The sequence below is a fragment of the Larus michahellis genome, chromosome 2, assembly GCF_964199755.1.
Source record: "Larus michahellis chromosome 2, bLarMic1.1, whole genome shotgun sequence".
NCBI lineage: Eukaryota > Metazoa > Chordata > Aves > Charadriiformes > Laridae > Larus > Larus michahellis.
In genome coordinates, this window is record NC_133897.1 from 22,003,384 (window position 1) to 22,030,651 (window position 27,268).

Sequence of the window (27,268 nt, forward strand, 5' to 3'; positions counted from 1 at the left end):
AGACAAAAGTCAGTTCAGGCAGTGTGTTTACGTAGCACCGCTACAATAAAATTGCAGAATTCCCAGAAATCATCATAGGCAGAGACATTTTGCACCAATCAATCACAACATAACATCATGGTCAACTTCTGCTCTCCCTACACCACTCAAAACTGAAGGCAGCTTTAAAGACAGAACTGGTGCTCCTTTGTATTTACATTATGTCCATATGAGAGCAATCTGGCAGTTAAAGTTTTTTTGAACAAGCAATTAGAGGTTGAACGAAACCATAATACAGAGGGAAAACATCCCAAGATTTCATTTAGATGGATTTGATTCATGTTATTTTTCTTTGGAAGATCGACAATCAAATAGTACAGGCAAATTCTTTTAATGACCAACCTGGAATTTTTTCCCATTTTTATTTCTCTAGCACCTTTTCCTCTTCACGTCTGGATACCATTCTCCATAAACACCAGGCAAAAATCTCACAAATGGAGATGTTTACGCAAACTTTTAAGAAACAGTTACTTTTTTTTTTTAAATAAACTTCATTTTCCAGTTCTCCAGCAATAATTGCTACAACATGGGACTTCCCATAATTGCTTTCCAGCAGAGAGACAGACATCCTCAAAAGTCAGACAAGACAGGCTCCAGCCCCAGGACAGGAGAAAGAGCTGGCTTCCACATGCTGACAGGGTCACAGATACAAAGACCACAAGGTTCTCTTCCCCATCAATGTTTGAATACACCAAAGCAAATGTCTTCATTTTTTTTTTCCCACTTGCCCCAAATCAAAGAATAGATAAAATCAATTTCTACCTCAATCTGTGTGGTGTTGTCATGTCCCTCTTCAAGCAGCAAGTCCGTGAAACCCCCTGGCTCAGCAGAATCCTGCCCCATGCTGGCTCTGTTGGTGTCAACTGATTTAAGAGACTCTGAGTGCCTTTTCCACCTGTGGCTGCTTACATGTGAAGCCATTAGCACATTTTCCTCCACGCGAGGGAAGCTCTGAACAACTTCATAAAACACACCTGTTGGACAAAAAAAAAAAAAAAAAGAAAAGGAGTGGAACTTTGGTTTAGTAATCATAACAGAAAACCTAAGAATAGTAATATTTTAATAAATGTTTTGAATCACCGTGCAGGATAGCCAATTATATCTCTTATAAAGCTTCTACAACAGCATAAGAGTTTAAAAGAATGGATAACGTATTATACTTTTACAAAATCCAAGAATTTGGACTAAGTTTTGTAGACTCCTCTAAACATCCCAAATGTTTTATTTTCCTGCTTATGTTATGTCTGGGAAAAGTTTTCCCTGTAACTTTTGTAACTTTAATACTTGCCTACCCACAGGTGTCACTTTTCAGAACAAAATAAATCTAACAATCACTTAATGATCTAACATAACAAACATAGAAGAGGCAGAGAAATACTGGTATGGCCTTAGCTTTTGCTACTTTTTATGCAGATTTTCATGCTAATAAAAGTATTGCCAGGGCAAAACCATAAATTCTTCATTAGTTTCCAGTTCGACCAATTGAAAAGCCAACCAAAGGATTTTCTGTTAATTTATTTCAATTAATGCCATCAAGAGGGGGTAGAGTAATTTTGCATACTTTGCACTAAAAATCAGATGTGCTTTTCATACTGTCTTTGGGTCTAAAAGGAGAAGCAGAGGGGTGCTCTGTGCTTTCCATGTGCCAGGAAGAAGAGGATCTTGTTCAAAAAGCAGAACTGTGAGGTTCCAAATGAACTCTTGAGAGAAATGGCAAAGTGAAAAGAAAATACTGAGAGAAAGGAGAGACTGGTTAAATAAATTGTTCGTAGAAATATTTCCATTGCTTCTGTTTGGTAGAAGCTTCTGAGGAAAGGAAGGCACCGCTTTCAAGGTCCTTACTAAGCATCGTGTATGTTTTCTAGGTACAGAAGAGGAAGAAAAACAGAAAATTACCTATCAAAGGTTTAAATAAGAAGGAAGATTTTACTGCATCATAGCAGGAACAAGCATATGAGTCATGCATATAGGAGAATCTGCCAGCCATTGTTCTCGACAGCCCAGAAAGAGTTACAGTACAGAAACAGTCTCTAATAGGATTTAGGCTCTGTGAGATTCCACTTTTTTATCAAATTCCCCAAAATCTACTAAACTTATTTCCTAAGCTATTTGATGACTCTCAACCACACTGAAATTAATGTCAGCTGAAGGTGCTTTGTCACCTAGAGAAATCAGAATTTAATAGAGATGCAAAATAGGCAATCTCAGGCCATAACTTCTCTCAGAACCCAAGTCATCAGACTTCTTTTATTTTAATTGGTGGCTTTTTGAAACCTGTTTCCTTGCATTTCTTAAAAAGCCTTAGAACACTTGTCTTCAACAAATTGCCACCACGCTCCTTGTTTTATCAAGCAATCAGCTGCCAGATGCAGAGGGACAGCTCAGCAGACGAACTAATTTATTCCTCCACAGTCCTTATCAAAATCTATCTAAAGTTGCCCCCTCTGTTTTGGCTTGGAGGCGCTCACTGTGCTGTTATGGGGATAAGGGCATCAAAAAGCTGACAGACACGGCAAACTTCTCGGATACAATCACAGATAGGCACTTTCTGCTTGGGATAACTCAAAGCCTGAAGCTGCCTCCCTGGAGGCAACGTTTGCCCTCCTGTCACAGCCGGGTCTGAGGCACTAAGGCACCTCAGCACCTTCTGTGAGGCACGGGGAGCATGAGGCACTCACAAACGGGGATCCCAGGCTACAGTGCAACAGCTACGTGTCCCCAGGACCTCGCTCCCATCTTCTCAGGCATCTTCCCCGGCTGCCCTGGGTGGCTCAAAGTCCACATTCAGAAAGGTAAAAGGCAAATTTACCCTCATCTTGCGTTCCCACTGCAGCTTACTCTTTTTATGGTGAACAATCAACACGTTGAGGCAATCAGCAAATAGAAAACGCGAAATCTAGGGGAGGGTCTTAAATCCTATTCACCTCAGGCTGAGCCTCATCTAGAAAGGAAAGCAATTATACTTTGTTCTCCCACATCTTACATAGAAATTTATATGGTTTCTAAGCTTAAGGTGTTGTAACATAAACTGCTTTTAAAAATAACAACAATAAAGTGCTGGAGAGAAAAAGGTGGTAAGCACGTTCAGGTGTTTCCACTGGCTTGGAAATGCTACACATTTTTCTCCATAATTTTCTTTTACAGTATAATTTCATCATGGGATCTGCAAAATTTGGCATAGACCATTCCTCATTAGAGAAATATTTGATGTTGTCAGTGCACGGCTTTTATCCTGCTCCAACCATTTTAATTAATTATTTTTCTCTTGAAATATAGAAAATGTTCTAAACTGTATTGTTACTGGACTATTACTCTGATAAATATTATTGTACAGGTACAAGCTATACTGATACGAGGAACTTTTATAATCACCTAACTGTATTCAGAATGCATTAGATCCTTCTACATTTACTAGTAGAAAGAATTAAAAGCATGAACTGATAAAATTTTTGTTTAAAACTAGTCTTTGGGTTTTTTTCACCATTATCAGTGAAAGCTAAAGTAGTTAACTATCCTGGACTGGCAGAGGGGGGATATTGAAGCTAAAACATGAGATAAAATCTGGATGTGTTTTCAGGGAATAAAGAGAGAAATTTACTGTAGGCTTCCTCCTTCCTTAAACGTTTTCCTTAAGCTACTGGGGATGGAGAGAGAGGGGTGATGGGGCTGGACAGACCAGCTCTGATCCAGCGGTGTCTGGTTTATCCTGACACATCTCTAATGCTGAGAAAGTGACAAAGAAGATTTTTTTAAAGTGAGCTGAACAGGGTTGTTTTTTTTTTCCTGTTCCTTTTATGTAAATATCATTGAAATAAATAATTTATATAAATTCTCAGATAATCGAAAGATAAATTAATTTTTAAGTTCTAAAGACAGGCAGCTCATGAAGAAAAAGCATTCAGAGACCTAAAATTCCAATACTTTACAAGTTAGAACTATTTCATGTTTCTGGCTGAAATCTCTGTGTAGCTAATAAATCACATAAAAGGCATTTTAGAGGAAATGTACCAAAGTATTATACTCTTACCTTTTAAATCTCAGAGCTCACACCTAATTAACACTGAATGAGAACATGTCATTCAAATCAACTGGAAAGCAGCCAAATGCTGTAATATCTGATTAATAATAAAATCATAATATTGGCAAACATAGATGAGTAGTAACTTGTTCAACCTGTATGAACAGAGACTCAGAACTATAATAAGCCTGCAAATCGGTAAAAATTGGAACTACGGTTTTCAACTGAAATTTTTACGTGCAAACCACAAGAGTGTTATATATAGTCCTGTCACTGGCATGCAAATACCTTGCTGTGAAGGTCTGCAGAGCTGATATTGTGCTGTAGTATTTTGGAAGCAGTAAAAATAGACTACAGGACTTTCTAATGAATATGTAATTTAGCTGGTGTTTTGGTCTGATCTTTCAGCCCTTGCCCTTGAAGTTTTCATAAAATTAGCAACGAAAATCATTATGTCTGCAGCTCCTTTCCCCCTTGGGTTAAGTTAAAATTTAAGATTTCAAGTCTGTGTTGCATAAAGCTAGAAGGGCAGTGGCGTGTAGGCGAGGGAAACAAATCTATAAAAAGCTTTCAGTGCTCTGAGATGATTTGGAGTTAACGACTGACTGTTGGCAAGTTCAGAAACTCTTGTCACGCTTGGCCAGTTCAACCCTTTGTAGTCGATGTGATTGATCAGAATTACCACCAAAGGCTTTCAGGGAATAGGGGCCTCATTCACACAAACTGGGAAGGCATACGCTGAATATTTAGAGAGGAGACTGAGGAAGGGGAATGGGTAGAAATTATAGACAGGCTCACTTTTGCTCACATCTAAGACAGGTACCTCAAATTTCCTTCTGTACAGGTTTACACACTTGCAGGAAAAAGACTTTTAAAATCTTTTGGCGTCTATTGCCTAAACCACCATGTATCTGGATAATACCTTTCTGACTACCTTAGCTTGCATTTTAACAAGTACTAAACAAGCTTTTAAACGGTATTAAGCTAACCTGATGCAGGACACACAACCAAAACCTGTATCTTCTTGTACATCAGGACCTGACTTTTGAGGTGGCTCTGCTAGTCTGAGGTTTTGGGCAGGAAGATGTGTGTGTCCTGTACTACAAAATACACAGAACTGCTTAACACTTGTATCATTAACATAAATCAATGGTGAAACTGGACAACAACTGAATATGCAGAGAAGTTTTGTCTGCTTCAATATTGTGAATTATGCAAGCAGTTCTCATAGATTGGAAGTGCGGTTTGGGCAACACAAGAAAGATGTGCTGAAAGTGAAGCCACCTGACTATGGCAGGGGCACGGGTTCTCTGCTTTGACAAGCCTGTCCTCAAACAAATAGGGAAAATTTCTAAGTAAATAAAACCAAAATGAAACAGCAGAGCTTGACAAGTAAGACAGGTCTGATTTAGTAGGGAAGTCTGGTCTGCATAAAGCTTTATTTAGAATGAAGATCTCGCTTTCACTTTACAAGGATAAAGAAACATTCAAAATTTTATGGCCAGCAATATAACTAAAGGGGAAAGAAACCCTATTTTGAAACAAAAAAAGCAAATAGGTAAATAATCTACCACTCATTCAAATGTTTTTGGTTTTTTTGCCCTTCTCCATGAGGTCAAACAGAGCTTTGGGGAATGTTTCAGAATATCACAATTTCAGAATTGCATTTCTGAAAAACACGTGTTAATTACCTTTAATGATTGCACATACTTAGGCCAACTCTGCAATTTGACTAATTTCATAAATTCACCATAATCGACAAGACTTTTTTTTGAAAGCCCAGAAATGCACATTGAAATCTCTATTCAACAGATTGCTTTTGAGATATAGTATCATCTTTCTAAATCTGCTACAGCCCAAATGCCAGCAAAATTAAATATCAAATACACAAATTTATTCATCAAGGAACTGAAAATGCCATCACATTCCTTTAACTTAAATAACTTCCTATAGCCCATCTCATGACCCTTTATTTCTACTATGACCATTTTATTAATAAAGATGTGAAACCAACAGATGTTGGTGGAAGATATGAATACTGGACCCATGAAGTGATAGACTCTTCAAAACATAAACATTCCTTTAAAGGATTCTCCAAGTAGAGTGCTGATATCCTGAATGCCCAATATCACAGCAAAATCAATCATACTTCTCAGAAGAAGCAGAATTTCCAGTTTATATTATATCTGCCTATGAATAGCTCAACACTATAGAGACTTCTCTCTCTGCTGTACCTGATTCATGGGACTAGGGCCCTTTCCATCTTTCTGACCTTAATTTAGGAAGGAAATAACAGATATGCTTGACTTTCAATATGTCCATAATAATGACAGGATAAATTTCTCTACAAACTCATAAATAACATGATTTGTAAAAACGAACACACAAAAACCTCTGTCAATTTGGATCATGATTTTAAAAACAACAAAAGACCACATCCTGACATTTTCTTTGTAAAGCTTGGCTGAGACTGCTAAAAGAATTTTAATATTATGTGTGAGAATGATTCTTAGGATGATCCTATTTTCACCAAGCAGGGGATGAGAATTTGTGTGACGTGCAAAGGGAGTCAGAGGTTAACGATAATAAAATACTGAATGATGGCAGGTTACGATCACAGTACTGAAACTACTGCTGTTGAACGACAAATAATGCCTAAAATAACACCATCTTGACACATGTTTTTCTTGCAACTATACAATAAACAGCTACTAAGACTCGTGTCTAATGTGGAGTTAGTATCAATAACAATAGGTACTATGACAGGGAAATAACATAAACAGTAATTTCCTCACAGGTACTTTTTATCAACAACACGAATTCAGACGTTTCCCTTTGCACCCTCTTTCTATTCAATAATTATTTTCCACCACTACAAGTGGTCCCAAAGAGCTTATTACCACACTTCTCGAACTTTATCTTCGTCAAAATTATAACTGTTTCAGGTTTGGGTTTGTTTTTTTTTTATTTGGGGGGGGGGGGGCGGTTGTGTGTGTGTTTTGTTTTGTTTTGTTTTAAATTTGTCTGATTTACTTTCATTTTGCAATTATTTATGTAATCATACTGGTAAATTAAAATGGTGTTTGTAAAGTCAGGAGTCTGAGTCCACTGGTTACTTTGTTTAGCGTACGCCAACACTGAAGAAATATTGCCTAATTCCAGCTTCGCTCACACTCTCCAGCTACATAAACACGATAATTTAACACGCATGTTGGATTTATGAGCAATCTGATTATAGCTTTATAATGCATTATGAATTTGTTTTCCTACTCTTCATGTCATTTCCACTTGGGGATCAGGACCTAAGTTTATTGCCAACTGGATACATGTAGAACAAAAAAAAAAAAAAAAAAAAAAAAGACAACTCATGCCTCAAAGAAGGCGTGGAGTCTTGAAGATGCTGGGTAATAAGAGAAGGGAGAGAGAGTTTTGGTCAGTAAACAGTGACATCAGTCAGCATCAAAAACCTAACCAGTATCAAGATTTTGAAGCCATTATAGTAAGAAGAAGACTTGAAAAAAAAAAGGTATCATTTGATGTGCTTAAATTTTTTTAAACACACAGTCTAGATGGATTTAAGTTGCCTTCACAAGTGAGATTTAAACAGTGACAAGAGGCCAGGGAATGCCAATGCTAACAGAAGTGGGAGGCATATAACATTTCACACCTGCTAGGCTCTTACATGTCTTATGCACATCTGCTTACCACAGGTGCAGACCTTTTGTATTACTTTTGCAACAGTAAAAACACAATTATGTTTATGCTAACGAGGCAGAGTATGATCCTTTATCGCAACCCTCCACTTTCTGAGACAGGGAGACAAAATCACTTTGAAAGGAAGCCACAGAAAATTAAGATGGAATTGATTCTGGTTTAGCCTTTCCTTACAAAAGAAGCAGCTCTAAGAGGCTTAGATACTCAGCCATGGCAAATTCAATTTGTGTACTAGTCAGCAGCCCTATTAACAAAAACAGAGAAAAACCAGAGCTGTGCAGTTCTGATTTAACGTAAAACTCCACAGGTACACGGTTACTAATGTGATATTTTTCAGAGTTTTCAGGTAGATCACGTCAGAGAGTCATACCTCATAGAATGCGTGAGAAAATCCAAATCCATGCTATTAGTGCCTATCTAAACTCAGTATACAATGCATAACTGAAACAGTTTCTCCAGTTGAAAAATGGTAAAGAGTTTTCTTTCTCCTTAAGTTTTTCTTGTCTCAGCTGCTGTAACTTCCATGTAGCTTCTCTTCACATAGCTTTGGTCTTTGCTATACATACAACCATTTTTTAATACTGGCCTTCAAACTTTTTTTCAGATGGAGAACGCTAAACATTCCCTAGTAGTAGGTTTAATTAAAATTTCCTAGTTGTAGATTTAAGCCTACTCAAAGGAATACTTCCCAGTTCTTGTTTTCCAATTTGTTCCAGCACAAAATTTTGCATTATAGAAGGGAAGCCTGACTCTCTAATCTCACCTGACTAGTAGAAAGGAGGTGCTTCCTCGTACATTGAACACTGCTGAGGTTCACAGAATCACAGAATGACAGGGATTGGAAGGGACCTCTGGAGATCATCTAGTCCAAACCCCCTGCCAGAGCAGGTTCCTTCCTTTTTGGCCTTTTACTTGCAGTTACCCATATTGAGCATGGTTAACATCACTTAATGTTCGCGCGCCACACAAAAATGTTTCATATTCACATTCCCAGTAGCACTTCCAATAATTATTAGGAATGTTGATACCCAGCGTACCTAGATGAATATTTATCACACACTAAGTTTCCACTTAAAGCAAAAGGAATCATAGCTGTAATGTTCTTGTGTCCCTGGCACACAACTCAAAATATTCATAATCATATTTTCTTGTGGATTATATAACTACAGCATAGAAAAGCAGGAAGTTAACATGTTTTAAATCACCTGAGGTTTTCTGATTAACCATTGTAGCAATAATGTCAAAATGTTGATTCATGCGTAATTTATGCACCCTCTGTCCAGACCTCACTATATCACAAACCCTTGCTAAGCCACAAAATTATTTGAGTAGAAAGCAACAAAAAAATACAAAATTCAACAAAAAATTGTCCTGCAAAGAGAAATGGAGATCTCTCTATAATATTCTATTTATATGCAAATTCTTGCTTTTCCAACCCAGATTCAAAGGTTTTCCAGAGAATACTAATACCAACTGTATCTTATTTAAACGCATCAGGCAAAAGTTTATAAAGGCTTTTTTCTAGTCAATAACTGGATTACAGTACGATTGCCAATATCAGACACTAGCATTTAGAGCTGTATGCAACGTGTCCACCTCACAGTTCCAATTTGAAAGCATCTTTCTTTTCCTGAAGGATCTAGCAAATCTGTGCAGTAGGACACCCCGAGGATGCCAGCCCCATGGTGGGTCAGCTTCTCTGCCAGATCCACTTAACCAGAATGAGCGAGCAATCCTTTCAGCTAGAAGATGTGCACAGATAGGTAGATGATAAAATGCAGTGAAAAGGTTAGATGGACAATTTTGCAGTCATATTGTTAGGGCTAATTTCTGTCTCTGGGCAGCGGAGAAAAGCATACAAAAATGAACTAGTTATTCATATTTTGAACTGCATCATATGTCTGGAACTCCTTTTGCATGACTTGTCAAGGGAGAAGACAGCAAATACCTGGGATGTACCAAACTGTGTTAGCTTGGCTAATTTATGTCCTTCCCAGCAGTTAGTGGCAAATGCAACTTTAGTAGAAGGGTGATCTTCAGGTTTAGCCTGAGGAAAAGCCAGAGCCTAAGACAGATGCAAGCTCATTGCCTGAAAAATGGACTAGCACAGACAGTGCTAGTCTTTTTGTAGTGTGCAGAGGCAAAGAGCAGCAATTCCAGGGACACTGCTCTGGCTGAGACAACATCGGTTAGCTCTCCACAGGCCTGTCACTCACTGGTGCTGGAGCAGCATCAGAGGGTAATTGGCTTCCTGGGTAGCCCTGTCAGGCTGACTTCGAGTCAGGCACAGGGATCAATGTCAGCATTCACACCAAAGGCAACCACGCTGGGTTTGGTGGCTCAAGCAAAGAGAGACAGACAGGGAAACAAAGCTCACATATCAACACAATGGAGCTACCCATACACATGTATGTACGCAACATCACCTCGCAGGCATAGATTAAAATCTGAGCAACCCGCCACAGTGGGTTTCAGCCTGGAGAAGAGAAGGCTCCGAGGAGATCTTATAGCAGCCTTCCAGTACCTAAAGGGGGCCTACAGGAAAGATGGGGAGGGACCCTTTATCAGGGACTGGAGTGATAGGACAAGGGGTAATGGTTTTAAAATGAAAGAGGGTAGATTTAGATTGGATATCAGGAAGAAATTCTTTACTGTGAGGGTGGTGAGGCGCTGGAACAGGTTGCCCAGAGAAGTTGTGGATGCCCCATCCCTGGAAGTGTTCAAGGCCAGGCTGGATGGGGCCTTGAGCAGCCTGGTCTAGTGGGAGGTGTCCCTGCCCATGGGAGGGGGGTTGGAACTAAATGATCTTTAAGGTCCCTTCTAACCCGAACCATTCTATGATTCTATGAAATAAGAGAAGAAAGGCAACATAACACTTCACCTGGCACAACAAACACTGTTGGACACACAGACCAAGTCTCCTCCCTTGTCAGAAGTGCCCAGCAGACTGTCATCACCTTGTTAACAGGTTTGTCTGCAAACAGGGACAAACTGCTAAGCCCCTTACTCACTCCTAACTCATTTCTTACTGAGCCTGTGGCAGTGGGCCAAAATACAGCCTACATCACGAGTGCCACCGCTCAGAACTCAAACCAGCCTGGACACCTTCAAACAAGGCAGATCACGCATCGTAACCCCGGCGCGACTGAAACACAACACATTTCTCCTGCCGTGTCCTCAGTTCCCTCTGCCCCCCTCACAGGGGTAGAAAGGAAGCGGTTTGCAGTATTAAACGTTTCTCAGAGCTCAGGATTTGGAAAACTGGAAAATGAACAAGCAATTGCCTTTGCCCAGAAATGCGTAGCGGGGAATGCAATAGTATCTGGCATTATAAAAGCTGAAGAAAAAAACTGCATGACTTTTCTTCCACTGTGCTGGTAAAGGAAAGTTTTCAAAGATGGGAAGGTTAAAATTTACAACTGTTTGTGGAGATGTAACGTGGGCTTTCCTTCAGCTCAATGCTAAAATGAACAAAGTGATTTCACACAGAACTCAAAACTTTAAAATTCATTTTCATTATGGATTAAACAAGGAAATTTATATTTTCTTTCATTTTCTGCACACGAAGGTTTCTGAGACCAATAGTGATGCAGGATTTAGAAAGATTATGCCAGCTCCAAGTAAATAGATTGATCATTTGTGGAATTAATGAATTCATTTAATAAAAAGTGAAGGCTTAGTGCCAGAACTCACTACACTGTGGTGTCAAGACAGGCGTTTCATAAAACATCCTGCAAAAAGTAAAAGCGGTAAATTGGCACGTTCAAACATGGCATTGCTCCACGGGTCAGGAGAAATAAAGATGGTCTCACTGAGCTTATGTGGTGGGGTTATATGTTTAGGTCAGCAATGAATGAGAAATACATTAAATGTTAGTACTCTAAAAGTCTCAAGATGTTTTTGACCTAATTTTCTTGGCTTTACAGATACACTGAATTAGGCTTTCTTTTTTTTATTCTTTAGGCTTTTTCTGTAGATATGGGATGGTCAAGAAATGACAATGATAATGTTTTTAGAAGATGAGTTTTAAGTTTGTTTCAATGTCTCTTCACCCTCAACCCACAATTGCTGTTCAACTTGAATTTCTCTATACATTTACCCTGTTCCCTCACTTCTTTACCTTTTGCTCCAGAAGAATAATACAAAACTTTAAAAGCAAGATCTCTTGCCTTCCATTTTCAACCGTATGCATTAAGTAGGTATTTTCAGGACTTAAGAAAACTTAGAAATGATTTTAAACAATAAGGGCTCCAGGCTGGCCCAGTGCAGTAAGTCAGTACTGTAGATATGGCCCTCTGTAAGACCAGCCACCAGAGAGGTCAGAACCTTTCAACTTTCCAGGAAACACAAGAGAAAACGAAGTAGCTATAGTAAATATATATGGTGTAGAGACGGATTCTATAAAAGGAATAAAAAATGGTACTGTGAAGGCCTGCATTACTTAACTTTTTATAGTACATTTTTGCATAATAGCTCAATGGCATAACAGCTCAATGGATGCTTCACTTTTGGTATCTGTAAGATGCAGATAATGATACTGGCTTTGTCTGTTAAATATATTCTGTGTTACTGATGACAAGCACTAGATAATAGCTATGTACTATTTTATTACTGAAATGCCAGTGTTTATTTCTTCCAGACTCTCTGTTGCTGTGCAGGGGCAAACCATTTTCTGTCTTATCAAAAGAAGATTACATTTTTCACTGAAATTAAAATGGGTCTAAATGCCTTCAGCTTCTTTTCAGGAAAAATTCTCATTTTAGCTTCATCAGGAGATCTGCTGAAGAAAAACATCATGTTTCTAGCACACTAATGGGAGGAAATTAGAGCGGAGACTGTTCTTAAGCTCTGGCACAAAATCTGCATTGCTAGACTTGATGTGGGAACAAAAAAATAAATAAATCATACATTAAGGAGGAATTGTTAGAGATATGTATTTAGAGTCAAAGAACAGCTGTATTAAAGCTATCAAGAAGCAGAGACATAAAAATAAGAATTAAGCCAGTTAGAGATATGAATGATAGAAAGACATTATTTGTTTGGCAGAAAAGAAATAATCCATTTGAAAATTGGCAGAGATACTGGGGAAACAGAAGACAAAATATTGCATCAATCTTGAAACTTGTCAAAGCAATGAAATTATCTAGCAAATGTTTAATTGGACTGCCCGACATATGGTGTATTGAGTATTGCTTTACTCTTCTCCCAAAAGACAGACAAACTAGTATTGTGGACTGTGCAGATATGGGGAGTAAAGTGCAGGGAGGTCATGTTTTCACAGTTTTTAACTAACAAACAGGACTGGAAGGACTCAAGTCCTATAAAGGGGTTTTAGAACCTAGAAATAAAGTGTAGTTTTTTATATATATTACATTTGACACTGTTTACATGCATTTCCATTGCACCTAAATAAAATTCCATTGCACCATAATACATGGAACTTACATGGAACTTAGCTATTTGGATAGACAGGTTCTGGAAAAAGAGAGAATAAGTGTGGGTTGGGTGTTTTTTTTGTTATACACCTTCCAATTCTACCACAACATTCTCAAGAAAAAACATTAACAGCTTTGCAGCACTCCTGCTGGGGTGGCTTTGCTAGCATGCCGTGTACGTGCGTTTCATCTGTGCATTTTCTTAATGAGGAGGCGGAGATGGATACCACTGTGCTGCAGAGCACACGGTGCTTTGGAAACGGTGCAGGGATGAGCCAGCTCAAATGATATCCCTCTACCCTTATGACAGATTTACAACTCTGCTGTGGTTTTCTAAGTGGAGAATAGGACATTATGTAATGTGTGAAGATCCTTACACATTGATCATCACATGAAGAGTATGTTATTTCACTTTTCAGAGCGTAAAAAAGAATAGAGGCAACACAGAGAACAAGGCAGTTCAGTATGTTTCATAAAAAAACACAAGTGTGCTTAAGTGCTTTGGAGGGGCTTATTTGGTAAATAGAGCTCAGCTTATAGGGGCTCAGACTTGGTATGAGATGACTGAGATGCATCTGACTGAGATGCATGCAAACACCAGCCAATGCATTAAGAGAGCTATGAGGAAGAGACCTTCTTCACGAGAAGGTTTGTGCTCCTCTTGGGTAATCACTATGGTCCAGAGCACTTACACTTCTATTCAGCGACTTCCTCAAGCTGTTGCTCAGGTTCTATATTATTACTGGTTAGAAGGCAAATTCAAAGGGGAAAATGTCTGGAAATAAGAGTGACTATAGTGCGTTTCAAAAGTTTTTTGACACAAGGACACTCGAATGTTTACCTCCTCCTGGCTTATTAATCAAAGACAGTATTACTCCATGTATAGAACAATTTGTGAAAGTAAGTCAGCTGAAATGTGGCCTATTTTGTTAGACAGAGACTGATATATCCGTAAAATATACTTGAAAAATCACCCCTGCTTCTTCTCATTCCACCCACTACGGATTTTATTCCTAACAAACACATATTAACGCTGCCTCAACATGCTATTTTTTTTCCTTTCAAATGAAGCACAGTGCCAGCAGTCGGCTATGACTCCCCATACCCTGTCCTTGAGACTCAACGACAGTAAAGCACTAGCCAGTTGCACGAAAAGAGATTTTAGAGCAGTCTTACATTTCTATGTTAATGCATCTTGCTGCCAAGGTTTTAACCCACAGACTGGCTGACAGCCCACCCAGAGCCACAGCAGCCACAGTCAGCTTTGGAAACCAACTTTTTACATCTTGCAATAGGGAACTGATTCAAAAACAGCTAGACTTCATTCAGCGTTGTAAGAGTAAAATGCAAAGATTAACCTGATTCCTCAATAGAATATCACCCTAGGAATCATATTTACATTTCTTAAGAACATATTCATAGTCATTTGGGGTTTGTTCCTAATTAGCTCAACGCAGAGAAGCAGCAGGGCACAAACTTTGCCTCCATAACACCTATATTCACACTGTCAAATCACTTACATCTCATGCAAGTCTCAACCTGCTGAACTTGAATGGGACTTTAACAGTCCCTAGAGCTGCTCACCTTCTGCAGGACTGTCAGGTCTACTCCACTGAGGAGTTAATCTCTCTTCTTGCTGAATGTGGCCTGCCTTCCTCAACATGTACACCTCACTTACTCATGCAGAGAAAAGGCTTGGTCACTACAGATGCGTCATTCCGTGTCTCAATTACAGAGGGATAAATTACCAACTCCTGGATGTCTAGGTGTCCTGGACAAGCGACTGCTAAGCTTGTGGAGGTTGGCTCTCCTTGTGCAGTATGTCCCACAGACCTGTCAATTCCAAACCCACTACAGTTAACAGGCCTGGTCTATCATATTTTCTCTTCAGATAAATGTAAGGACTGGGGTATCTAGCAGTAAAGGACGCAGTCAGGCTCAGTCAATAAAAGACTCTGGCAGACTACATGTCCCCATCTTACTAAGAGCTGGCTTGGCCACCTTTCTGCCCTGCCTGAGCAACTCACCTGCTCCTGCTTCCCAGTTTTGGAAAGCACATGGTCATTGTGACAGAACTGTCTCTGAAAATGCCGAGTAAACTCTTTTCTTCTTAAATCAGAGCTATTGACATTCCCCATGGATTTTCTAAACTGCCCATCCCGCCCCGTCTCTTTTGTTTCAATTAGTCTTCAATATTTTCTGGCAAAACTTCAAAAGCAGGACACCTTGCTAGGAGATGGAAGACCTCCTCCAGGGTAAAGGGAGCCTTGAACTGTCTGTCCCACTTCCCTGGAGAGCGCATAACCATTAGGATGCTATGCAAATACAAGACAGCAGTACTCGGGCTTAAAAAAGAAACTGAAAGATTTTCTCGTTTCTTACAAAGACCAACTGCAGGTGCTGCTCTCAGAAGTGCATTGCACATGCTGGATCCTGAGGCAATTAGGTCTCTTCTTGCAGCCCTTAACTAAGCAGCTAATCCTCAGAAAGAAGCAGGATTTCAGACACACGATGGGCCTTGCTTGTTTCTGTTTCTCATTTTCAGGTAACTCCCAGATATGCAAATGGGTGTTTGGGATTACAATTTAAGTATTAACACTATGCAACTATCATAAGGCTTTAATTCCACTTGGGAATTAGAAAGCTACAAATTTGTCATAAAAACACTGAGTTTGTAGGTGATTTAGTCCTTTATGACATTTGTAACCTTAAACAAATTCGGGAGGAAGAGTTTGTTGAACACTAATCAGTGTTGACTGCAAATGCCCACTTTTTTCAAAGACTAAATCTGCTTCTTCAGCCCATGTATCACATCCAAGTTTTCTGGTTTCATGTTAGTCATGTGGAAGTTTCTCATAGTTTGGTACATTTGGGCACACTGTTTTGGCTCTAAATGAGCCCCCAAAACCACTGACACTTCCATGAACCAGGGCCTTTCAAAGGCCTGTTATTTTACTGAACTCTATTCCATAACTCCTAGTGGCCATTTTCCCTCTTTTCCATCAAGGGTAAACCAAAAACTCACAACCTCTTGTGCCCCAAATTAATCTCCACTTCCGCCTGGTTATGCCAAAAGCTGCAGAATTTCCACATAGTGTATGCTTCCCTTCACATGATTTAGCCTGGCTGTTTCTAAGCATCTGTCTACTATCATCTGTTTGTAAAAAAAGGATGAAGCATATATCACTTTTTACCTACTCCTGGATGAGAAAAGTAATAAAAAACAGCACATTCAGCCTCCTCCTCTCATATAAATGCAGTAAGAAGGGAAAAAGCAACAACTTACTTTATTACTCCCATCAGTTTTGCTGAAGCAAGGAGACTGAAAGCTGTGGGATAAAACTTTCTGAGTCATTAATACAGCTTCTCCACAGGAAACATGGGCTCATCAATAGATTGTTTTCAGATTAAGCTTTAAATACGAGTGACTTTCACAAGCACCAGCTCAAACAATGTCTTTTAAGTCTGTAAAGCACTGGTACTCAAATATCTGCAAAGTGAATCTCCTTTTCTTGTGTTTCTCTAGCTTCCCCTACCTGTGCATGTGTGCCCACTCCTCACTGTGTGCCCTGCCCCCAGACACCCCCTCCCTCCCCGCTGTAGGGTGTATTAACCCAGACTGACTATTCCCTCCAACGTCCTTGGACTCCAAAGCAAGCCTCTCCCCATGCAACCTAAGTTATCCTTCCCATATCCTGAATCCCGGCTTTTATTAGAGGCTCCACCCCACAGAGCCCTGGCAGTTCTATCCCACTCAGCTACAGACCTACACAGGGAAATCCTCCTTTTAGCTGTTTCCTCAGGTTCCCTTCTGCCTCCACTAAATCAGCACTTTGTGGCCCTACCCTGATCGTCTCCTCCCTTTTCGCCAGCTCTAGGTCGCTCTGGGTCAGCCTGCGCTCTCCAAGGAAGGGGCATGATGTTGCATCCCTTTCCTTTAGCCTGGCTGCCAGTGAGGAGGAAGAGCAGAGCGGAGAGGAAAAGGTGATGTTGCATGCAGAGACTGTCTCGTAGCCTCAGCCACAGGCTTTGGCGCCACTTGCCTGCTACCTCTTCCCAACTTTATTGTCTGAAATTAGATGTTATCCTCTTCAGTGACCTGTCAGAGGAAGATAAAGCAGCAGAGGGGAGAGTAAGGCTGTGTGGAGCTCTGCACAGAGTCAGAAAATCACTGCTCCGATAAGCAACATGACAAGCCTGAACTCTCTTTTGCTATCATATATTTTCTCAGTATCACAAAAGGAATCTTATTTCTGGTTTTAAAATTTTAAAATTAGGACCTTTCATACCTGGACTTAATATCAGAAATGCATTATATTATGAGTGCATAGCAACAGCACTGGGCTTATTTCACACTCTTCAAACTTGTGGACAATGAACTTACATGTTTTAATTTACAGAACAGTCTATATACATATTATAATTTGTTACTTACTGTTCCATGAATAAATCTGACATAAAGCACTAAGAAAATCACTACGTCAAGGCAGTGGCAAAAAAGGGAAGTGGTTTGCATGCACATAGGGACTAGAATGAAAGGACTTTGCACATTGAGTCCATTAGGATGTTTGGATTCCAGGAAAAAGAAGAAAGTAATTTACTGATGATGTCTAACATACAGCAACACCATAAAACTGCTAGTCATGGAGTAGGCTTGTCTTGCCTCTCTTAGAACTAAAACTCAGATAATAGAAAAGTCTGAAAGAGACTGAATTCTAGTATTCTTCTACTGCAAGATGCAGCATATATCCAAGAAACGGACATCTTTAAATCTCACAAAGTGATCTGGAAGCCAAACATTATGCATTACGGTGATTAGGAGTATTTGCTGGTGTTCTGCAGAGAGCTTATTAGTGACAGCATGCTGCTTCCTCTATATTCAGCTACTAAGCAACATTTAAAAAGTTAAACTCATATTAAAAAGTTATCTGATATTTATTGTTCCATGTAAGCAATTGCCACAGGAATGTTGCCAGAAAGAAATGATCTATGCGATGGCAAATAGGTTGGGAAGTAAGCCCATGAGGCAACATCTCTGTTGAAACATGAACTTGTGAATGTTTTGCATTAACAAACCCTTTGGCCGGCATTGCTCGACATGACTGAGCATTTCACATTTTGCAGGTCCCTGGCTGAAGCACCTTAAAGAGGCATAATTTTTGCAGGGTGACTTATCAGTACTTTCTGAACATCGTTCTATCCAGAAACATGTCCCCACAGACATCCACCAACTCTTGATCTTCTGGTTCTTCTCGTTAGTAAGCTCAGTGTCTTCCTTATGTTAGCGCTATCCCCACAGAGTTCAGACTTAGAATTATAATCACTTCTGGGATAGGTAAATGCAAATGTGCGACCTCCTGAAGATCTACTAATTTCAGTGGAGTTGTGGATGCTCAGAGTCACTTTAATGTCAAGCTGCTTCCAGTATGGCATGGTGTATGACTGGAGGCAGTAGCCTCTCTGAAACACCTGTCTATGGAAAACTGAGTTGAACCCAGATGTTATAGACTCTCAAATTTCTGGAAACAGGTACTGCTACCTTCTTGCCAATGTATATGCCTCATGCAACATGGGGTAGAGGAGATCATCTCCCTAACTTTTAAATCCTCTTGAATACTGCAATTCTAAAGGTTATCCTGGCTCTAGTGTTACTGTATTAGTTTTCCTCCATGGACCAAATCTTTTTTGTCTTAACTAACTCGAAATCCTTTAAATCTGGAATATTCTAGGTTATCAACTCCAAAGATTTTTCTCTTTGTGTTTTGAAGATGTTTCAGGTAGGCTTGCTGCCTATACAATAATAACTGTTTTGATGTTTTGACAGTGTTCTAAATTTCAATTTGGCATATAAGTAACTAATTTTTCTCAAACTAGCACCCACTAACATTGCCTGCTCTGAAATTCCCTGTCGTTGCTAGGACAGTCACCATCAGGTCACTGTCAGGCATCTGCATTTTCAGTTAGGTAACGACTATTTGTGGGGAGAAGGAAGGCTTGCCAGAAAGGACAAAGTTCAAGAACACAACATCCCCCATTAGCATAGTTCAATTCTAGTCAAAATAGCTTCTTTATTTCCTTATTTGAAATTAAATCCCCTCAAATCAAATCCAGATGTCCTGTGTTTATTTATTTATTCATGTATTTACATTTTAGAAGCAGAAAGTGATGTAGGAATGGTGAGAAGCAGTTTGAAAGCTCTGAGGAAAAACCTTGATCCCAGAAGCACTGCTAAAACTGTTGTAAAACATGTTTTTTTCTCAACCAAAATACTTGGGGGGGGGGGGGGAAAGGAAAAAAACCCTAATGAACCATGTACTCAAAACAGCTAAAAAAAATAATAAATTAAGTGCTTTTAAACACTTTCTATGTATTTCTACCCTGTATTGTGATTCTAACCAAATGCAGCTGCTTTCTCCTTTACTTATTGAAAATGCAATCAGCAATGAAGTTAATTTGTGTCTGACCAAAGCTCTTACAGTAACTGATTACTTACAGATGCCAAGTCTCCAAGTGAAATTTTTGCCACCTGTTTTCAATTTCAGGATTGGCAGTTTTGTATTTCCACAGCTTACTGACCTCGTGCGGGGCTGTACCATCTGTTGCTGTATTCTCCATGCTCAATCACCAGTTTCCACAGGACATCAATGACATAAGAATAGCTTTATCGGGAGTTTTCCTCCTTTGCACAAGGAGGCATACTAAATGCTACAGCCTGGAAATATCAAAACTGTCTCCCATATCAAAAAGAAGCTTCTGATGAAACACGGATTACTTTTCTTTAGTAAGTAGTTTCATTTAGGGTGTGAATAGGGTTTATTTATATGTCAAACTAACCATATCAAGATGTTTCCGGGTGTTGTGCGGGCCAACTTTCACTGCATTTTGATTTGGATATCCATTATCTAGCATAAACACTTTGTATAGCCTGAAGTTCTTTAGGAGGGCCAATTCAATTCATGGAAACAGTGCTGTCAACATTAAATCTATTTACTAGAAAACATAACAGTTTAAGCCATTTTAAAAGGGTAATAAATACACTTAGGCAATAAACAGAGTTTGGTGGTGATAAAGCAACGAACAGAAATACAGAATAGCTCAATTTTTCCACCAGCCTCCAAAGGATATGTTGCTAAATAGTTTTGTAAAACATTTTTCTATTTCACGAGTGAGAGTCGTTTTCCAAAATGTATCACCAATATTGTTTAAGCCATGACTCATCTTACAAACTGATTCCAACATCTATTCTTATTATAATGATTACTAGATGGTATCTGTGAGAGCAGCCAATTATGGAAAAGGACCGTTCAATTATCCAGTCTGTAAGTTGCAGCACAAACCTCTAGAGGATGCTGTGTATATTAAATGCATACCACATTTTCACTTCTGGACTCTTTCCACTATGGAAGTCCCAGCTGATACCAACCCACACGGCCTATAGTTGGCTGACATTATTTTTTGCTTGTATGATCATAATGGCTAAGTTCCCTCGCTGTTGACAAGACCCAGGATGGTAGATGCCCTGCAAACGCAGAAGAAAAAGACTGTCCCAGCCTTCCTGTTGCTGCACAAAGAGTTAAGCACGTGCTAAAGGCTGCGCTCTGAGATAAGCTCTAGAGGACAACTGATTCCTTGTAACATTTTAATCAGATTTAACCACAGCCAGTACAAGACTGAAGGCATCTTCCCTGCAAACGCAGTGTTTTCTCAACTGCTGGGCCTCTTCCCTCTCCTCAGGTGGTCCAGAGGCAGAGGGGGCAGCAGGGCTCTGGGAGAGGGGAGGTCTGAGATGGGCGCTCTTTTCACAGCTTTGGAGCAGGTTATCAGGGGTGGAAGGGGCAGCCACAGGCACGAAGGGCAGAGTGGGCATGGATCGCAGAGCATGGAAAATCCCCTTTGGGATGGCAAAAAGGGAGACTGGGCTGAGAAATATTGACCCAAGGCTGGGAATAAGGGGAAGGGGGGAGATGATAACTTTTTGCTAAGACACCAAAGTCCTTAAAATGATTATTTCCCCATTTCAGCGCCAACCACAGAGATTTCAATAGAGTTTTCTTCCTGCTGCAGGAAATGACGAGTGTCCCCATCCCATCCCCCAGATCATGAGGCAATTGAAGCTCTTTCCTCCTCTCCAAAAGAAGGTGCTGAGATGTTCCCCTCAGGTCCAGTATTGGTAGAGGCAAGAGACAGCACAAGACCAAAAGGCGTGCTCCAGCCAGCCACTGCTCTTCCAAGTCCATCAGACTGCGCTTACTGCTCTCGTGCTGATGGTGACAGACACAGAACCCTTTACTCCTCATAACAATTTGATTAACCTTCTGCCATATCATTTGCTCTTGCTCCATCTCTAGAAGAGTGAGGGCGACTTTGGCATCAGTCTGAAGCCACTAGAGTTTTTACGTCTTTTGCTTAAAGAACTCCACCAGGCAAAAATTAGACAGGATTGTGGCCCACTCACTGCAACGTCCTACGACCTCAGTTAACACTGACATAAAACTAGAAGAATGCTGTTGACTAGAGCGCAGCTATTCCCTTTGTATGGGAGTGCATCTGAGGTCAGAATCTGACTCAAACTGCTTGCCAAAGACTGCAAAATATTATGAAAGAATGGCTAACAGAAGCTACCCACACCCACTGAGCCGTGGATGTTCAGCTGAGAAGCAGATGTTTTAAGGGTCAGTACTTCTGTAATAAGTAAACACATTTATTGTAATGTAGAACACTGAGCTAATAATATAAATACCAAGTAGGACACTTGAAATACCATGCAAACAACAACATACATCTGAAAAATAACTACAACAAATGCTTGTTTTTCACCAGAAAGATCACAGGATCAGCAGCTGTTTACTGCTTCAGCACAGCAATTACGATGTAAGCTTAGCCAATGTTTCCAGTAAAGCCTGCTCCCATCCATCCCATTTCTAATAATCTGTGACATTTTTTTCCTGGGTCTGATATTCAGAGAGCTTGCTGTCCAAAACGCTAGCTGAGTTACTCTCAGAGCAAGGCCAAAAGATCACGTGCTCTGCTTTTCAGATGCAGTTAGCTAAAACTAATTCACTTCGTTCTTTGCAAAGACCCCCTGTTTCTCACTCAGCAGTATAATTGTATAACACAAATAAGGAAGTTTCCGAAGACTAAACATTTTAATTAGAAACAAACAACAAAAAAAAAGATCCCTGCCAGAAAAATAAATCTTTGCATTTACTTTTGTTTCTGGGATTTGGCTAAATAAAATACACTGATACAATGGCAGCTAAGCTTTTGGACAAAAAGATGACACCCACACAGATTCAAGAACAGACCCAGTATTTGGACTTTTGCTGACTTTGGTGAGCTCTGGGCCAGCCCCTAACAAGGCCAATAAAGTCTCACTTTTACCAGGGCTTTGGCTTATCTGGATCACTGTGCAAGTTCTCCGTAAGCTCCCACGCTTTCAGAGGGAAACCACAGAGCCTGGCTGGACCCACTAGCAGAAGCCTGAGCTGTGAGTCCGGAGCAGCAAGCTGTGGGCAAGGAGAGGTTGTGGGTCACGAGGGGGCTGCCTGCGCCCACGTCCACACCTGCTGTGGGGCTGCCTTGCTCCAGCTGCTCCCCACCTGCCCACGTCAGACCTGTCCACCTGGTGGACTGGGTCTGCTGGAGGGTTAGAAATGGGTACAGCGCCTGATGTCAAGGAGAGACTCTTGCATTTGCCACACTATTTTTCAGACACCTTCAAAACTGCAAAAATACGTACATGTGGTCTAATATGGGAGAAACATTCTCACCATACAGACCAGTATAGCTACTGCATCCACAGGGACATTTTGTATCATTCCACATGGCGACTATTTTGTGTTTATTTTTCATTTTAGTCAACATGGTAAAGCAAAGGATCGTCCATTCTTCTTTTTCTTTTCCAGGAGAGAAAAAGGCTAAAAGTCACAGCAAAAATGCAGATATACGTCACATTTTTGCTAGCATAGCTGATGTTTTGCAGACAGGTCTCTTCCCTTCTATTTCTTTTTCTAAAGGGAAATTTGACATGTCTTTTATTGTTCGAAATTTTAAAACAAAAGCTCTACCTCCTGTTCCACAGAACTCCCTTTCACAAGTTAGGGATTCCACACCATGCAGTGATACCACTGCAGGAGAAGCAAGCGAACTAAGCAGCCCGCTCACAACCCAGCAAAGAATTCCTCACAATCCTTCCAAAGTGCTTAAAACCCTCTTTTGACCTACGGTTTTGCATGTACCAGCCCGGGGTGAATGAAACTAATTTGCTGTCTCCATTAACCAGGCAAAATTTTGGAGCAACAAGGAAGAACTTGCGTGTAGAGCATCCTCTAGAATTGTACTGGATTATTTTCTTCTTTGAACATAGTTCTGCCTATTTATTTATTTATTTTCAAATCAAGAACGTACTCTTCTGCTTGGATGAAAATAATTTCTGCACGAAGCTTCTGTAGTCTATAAAGGTACGCATGTGTTTCTGATAAATTGAGGGTTCTGCCTCTGTCCCTGAAGTAAGAAATGTGAATACGAATGTTGATACGGATAACCATGGGTCAAGATTAGGAAACTCAGGAGCTGGATTGAGCCACCAAGTTTAGAAAGTAAATTGGGTAACAGCAGATGCCAGGATGAAGGATGTTTTTTGTCTGAGCATCAGCTAGCACCCTCTGGTAAATGGCATGCAGGGGGGAAGAGCTCAGGCAAATATCTCATCACCAGCCCCGTATCTGGATATTAAATCAATTCTAAGTTATAAAACTGCTTGCAGAGTTTCACATTACCAGCCTCCAAGGATTTACTTCTGTGGGGTTCTACCTCCTTAATGTGGTTTTATCTAGGGTTGTCCCTTTTGTCTACTGGTTGGATAAGTTTTCTCAGAGTTCAGACAGCCATACTATTAATGTAGATGTAAAAAATGTTGGGTTTTTTCAGTTCGAGCTGTTAGGATTTATACAGTTTTGCACCTCCACGCTGCAGCTCTGGGTTAGAAAAACACAGATAACGAAAAAGATTGTAACAGATACATGGACGACGCGCTTATTTTCATTGGCCAAGTGGTATCAAATGGAAAAAACAAGAGAGTCTTAAAAAACAAGCTAAGATTTAAAACACAGCTGGACAGAGGTAGACACCTAGTTTAAAAACATAAATTATCTAACTGTGAGCTCTAATGCTCTCTACCAGAATGTGGAACAGAAAGGTGACCACATTGAAAACAGTCTGGTCTAACATAAAAGAGTTAATTCGTGAATAAAGTCACTAATTTCAGTTGTATTTCCCTAATTCAGAGTGAGATTTATGCCATTTGCACAGCGGAGGCCTGCAGGACAAGACCAGTGACTGTGACAGAGGGCTTCCACAAAACAGCCTTGTTCATGCTCTGCTTCAAAAAAAGCAAAGGTACAAACAGAGCTGGAGGGCTAATTCCTTTCATATACAAACCATCCCTGCAAAAATTATACAATGTAATAACCTCGACTATTCCTTTAAACTTTAGATTTCAGCAAATAAATAACTTAAAAAAATACACCAAGCAGCTAACTTCACCTTCTTAAGGAGACCTGGATACAAGGATATAGTGATGTACAGATCATCTCGAAATAGAAAGCTTGTGACCGGACAGAACAACAAATAAAGAACTTAAATCTTTTAGATTTTGCTTCAATCTGAGGAAATTGCAAACATATTAAGAGTTCTATAACAGGGTAACACAAACCAAGCTTTTTGTAAATCTCTTCTTTATTATATTTAACTGCTTTTTATGTACATTTTCTTCCTTGTGAAAGGTAGAGGTTTGGTTGCCTTTTCAAAATACATTGAGAGTATGAAATCTAATCATCATTCACGTCTGTTAGCTGAATTTTTATCAAGTAACATTTTGCCTGTTTTAAAATATTTTCTCCCTACTTTGCTAAAGTAATTAATCTAGATGAATGTAAATTGACTGCCTGTTAAATTAGCTCAAGAATGCATGGGAAAATATTTCAGGTTAATATCTAGTTGCTCAGCTGTGTTTTAGAAAATGCTTCAAACAATATTCTCCAGGTTGCAAAACCTCTTCAGCCAGCTAAGCAAGTTTTACCAGTAATTATGGTATTAATCTTCAGCGTGACTTCAGTGATTTTGTAAATTCTACAAGTGTCGAAAAGGATAATTATATTTATAAATTAGCCTCTTTAATGTTGTAAAATACTGAATTAGAAACAAAGATCTGCCACGGCAGAGGGAAAATTCAGTGCAAGCGGAGTATCAACGTAAGATTTACTCTCTAGATTTCCAGAGGCAGAAGAGGAGATTTTACATGACAACTACCATCGCAGTCTTAAAACTCAAATGTACTCAAAATGCAGCCAGGCCATTAGGAGTAATATACGAAAAAAGGGTGACAAGTTAATACAGAGATTTTGATACTTTAAAAGCAAAGACAGTGAAACTCCATGAACTCCACCAAGCACTTTGTTACCATTACAAATTTTCAGGGAAATCGTTGCTTTAATGGACAGCTGCGTATAATCCTAACATTACTTTAAACCCGTTTTCTCTCTGTTCTCAGTCATTTACTCTGCAGACAGACAAGTTACTATGTGTTTGCCTTGTCTAATTTTGGGGCAGGAAAGTCCCCTGGCCTCGTGGAAGTGTGAAGCTGTTAGGAGGCATTTTATGCCCTGAAGAATAAGGGTGAGGGATACTGAAAGTATCTGAACTCCAGATATTTCCATTTTCTTCCAATGGCGTGAATTTGAGCCAGCAGCAGCACATGTACAAGTGTACTGTAATGAAGGTGAAGCATCTTGGACGCGCATTGAGACTAACAGCATCTGACATGAACATTAATTAATTCTCACATTAGTTGGGGAAAAAAAAGAGCAAAATTATTTTAGATAACATAAGGGAAGCATTTTATCTACACCCTGTCATTTTCTAGCTTTCAAAATAGGCTTGTGCTTCAGCATATGAAAATGCAGATAGGCAAAGCACCAAGTGCATAACCTTCACCCTCCCGTGACACATCCACAAGTCTGAATAATGAAAACACATAGCAAATCTCTGGAAATTTATCAGCTCTGCATGTGCTCACATGTGCTGTAGTCTACCCAGCTACAACAGGAATGCAAACGGTGTCAAAAAACACGGCCAAACTTGCCTGACAGTAGAATCTCAACGGATTGGATGCTCCCCCCACCTCAAAAAAGTGGACAACACTCTGCAAAAGGAACTGCAATCTGAGGACAACGTTCTCATGAGCATGTGGCAACTTTCTTAATGCTCCAGGGAATAAGTGCATAAGCACTTCCTTCCCGATAAAATATTTATAGAGACTATAGGTGTAAAAGTAAATAAATGCACAAAAAAATAATCCTGTGGTTGTACAAAATATGCTCCACGTTTTATCACCCAGGTTTTATTATTTTTTCGGGATGTGAGCGCTGCATTTTTCTTCCCAATTTTACCTGGAGATAGCATTTTTTAAGAAGTGTCAGACTGTGAAGTTCAGTCCTGCAGGTAGACTGGCAGCGCTGTCAAGAGCTATATGGAGCGCTCTGGAAAGTGCTGTAAATCTTAATTTCTAAATGCAACCGACTGAAAAGCAAATATACATTGTGAGATCCAATACAGTGAATTGTTGTTAACAAACTACTTCTTGGTGATGGTTTAAGAGCAGCAGTGTTTTCTAAAGCACCTTAGTTCCTCTGATTGCTGAAATAATGGTGTCTTTATGCACTAGATTCCGAGTCAAGTAAATCCCTGGTGTGACTCAGATGCGAGGCTACAGATTACAGACATTTCCCTATCTCTTCAAAATATCTCTACAAGAGAAAATTAAGCAAATTTCTCACTCTAAAAGGAACCGTGCTATGCTCTCAAAACAAGAATGCAGCCTTGCAAGTAAGGTTGCTGCCTCTTTCATTCATGCCCAAAGGATATGTTAAGAACATGGGAAGGCCTCTGCTGGGTCGCGCTGCCAGCATTAATTGCTGTTTCATGAAGAAATATCAAAGAATGAACCAGGGACAAATGGAGACAGTGATTCACTGACAGGAAAAGTACTTCAAAGAAAGCCAGC

At 39.8% G+C, this 27,268-nt stretch overlaps 1 protein-coding gene across 2 annotated transcripts in view; it reads right to left on the bottom strand.

Annotated features, from left to right (window-relative positions):
• Nucleotides 1-27,268, bottom strand: part of PLXDC2 (plexin domain containing 2) — a 281,133-nt gene that overhangs the window by 151,815 nt on the left and 102,050 nt on the right. For both annotated transcript variants that reach the window (XM_074574503.1, XM_074574505.1), the window contains exon 2: nucleotides 802-1,013. In XM_074574503.1, coding sequence (XP_074430604.1) covers nucleotides 802-1,013 — 212 coding nt within the window. The remainder of the gene's footprint in view (nucleotides 1-801; nucleotides 1,014-27,268) is intronic.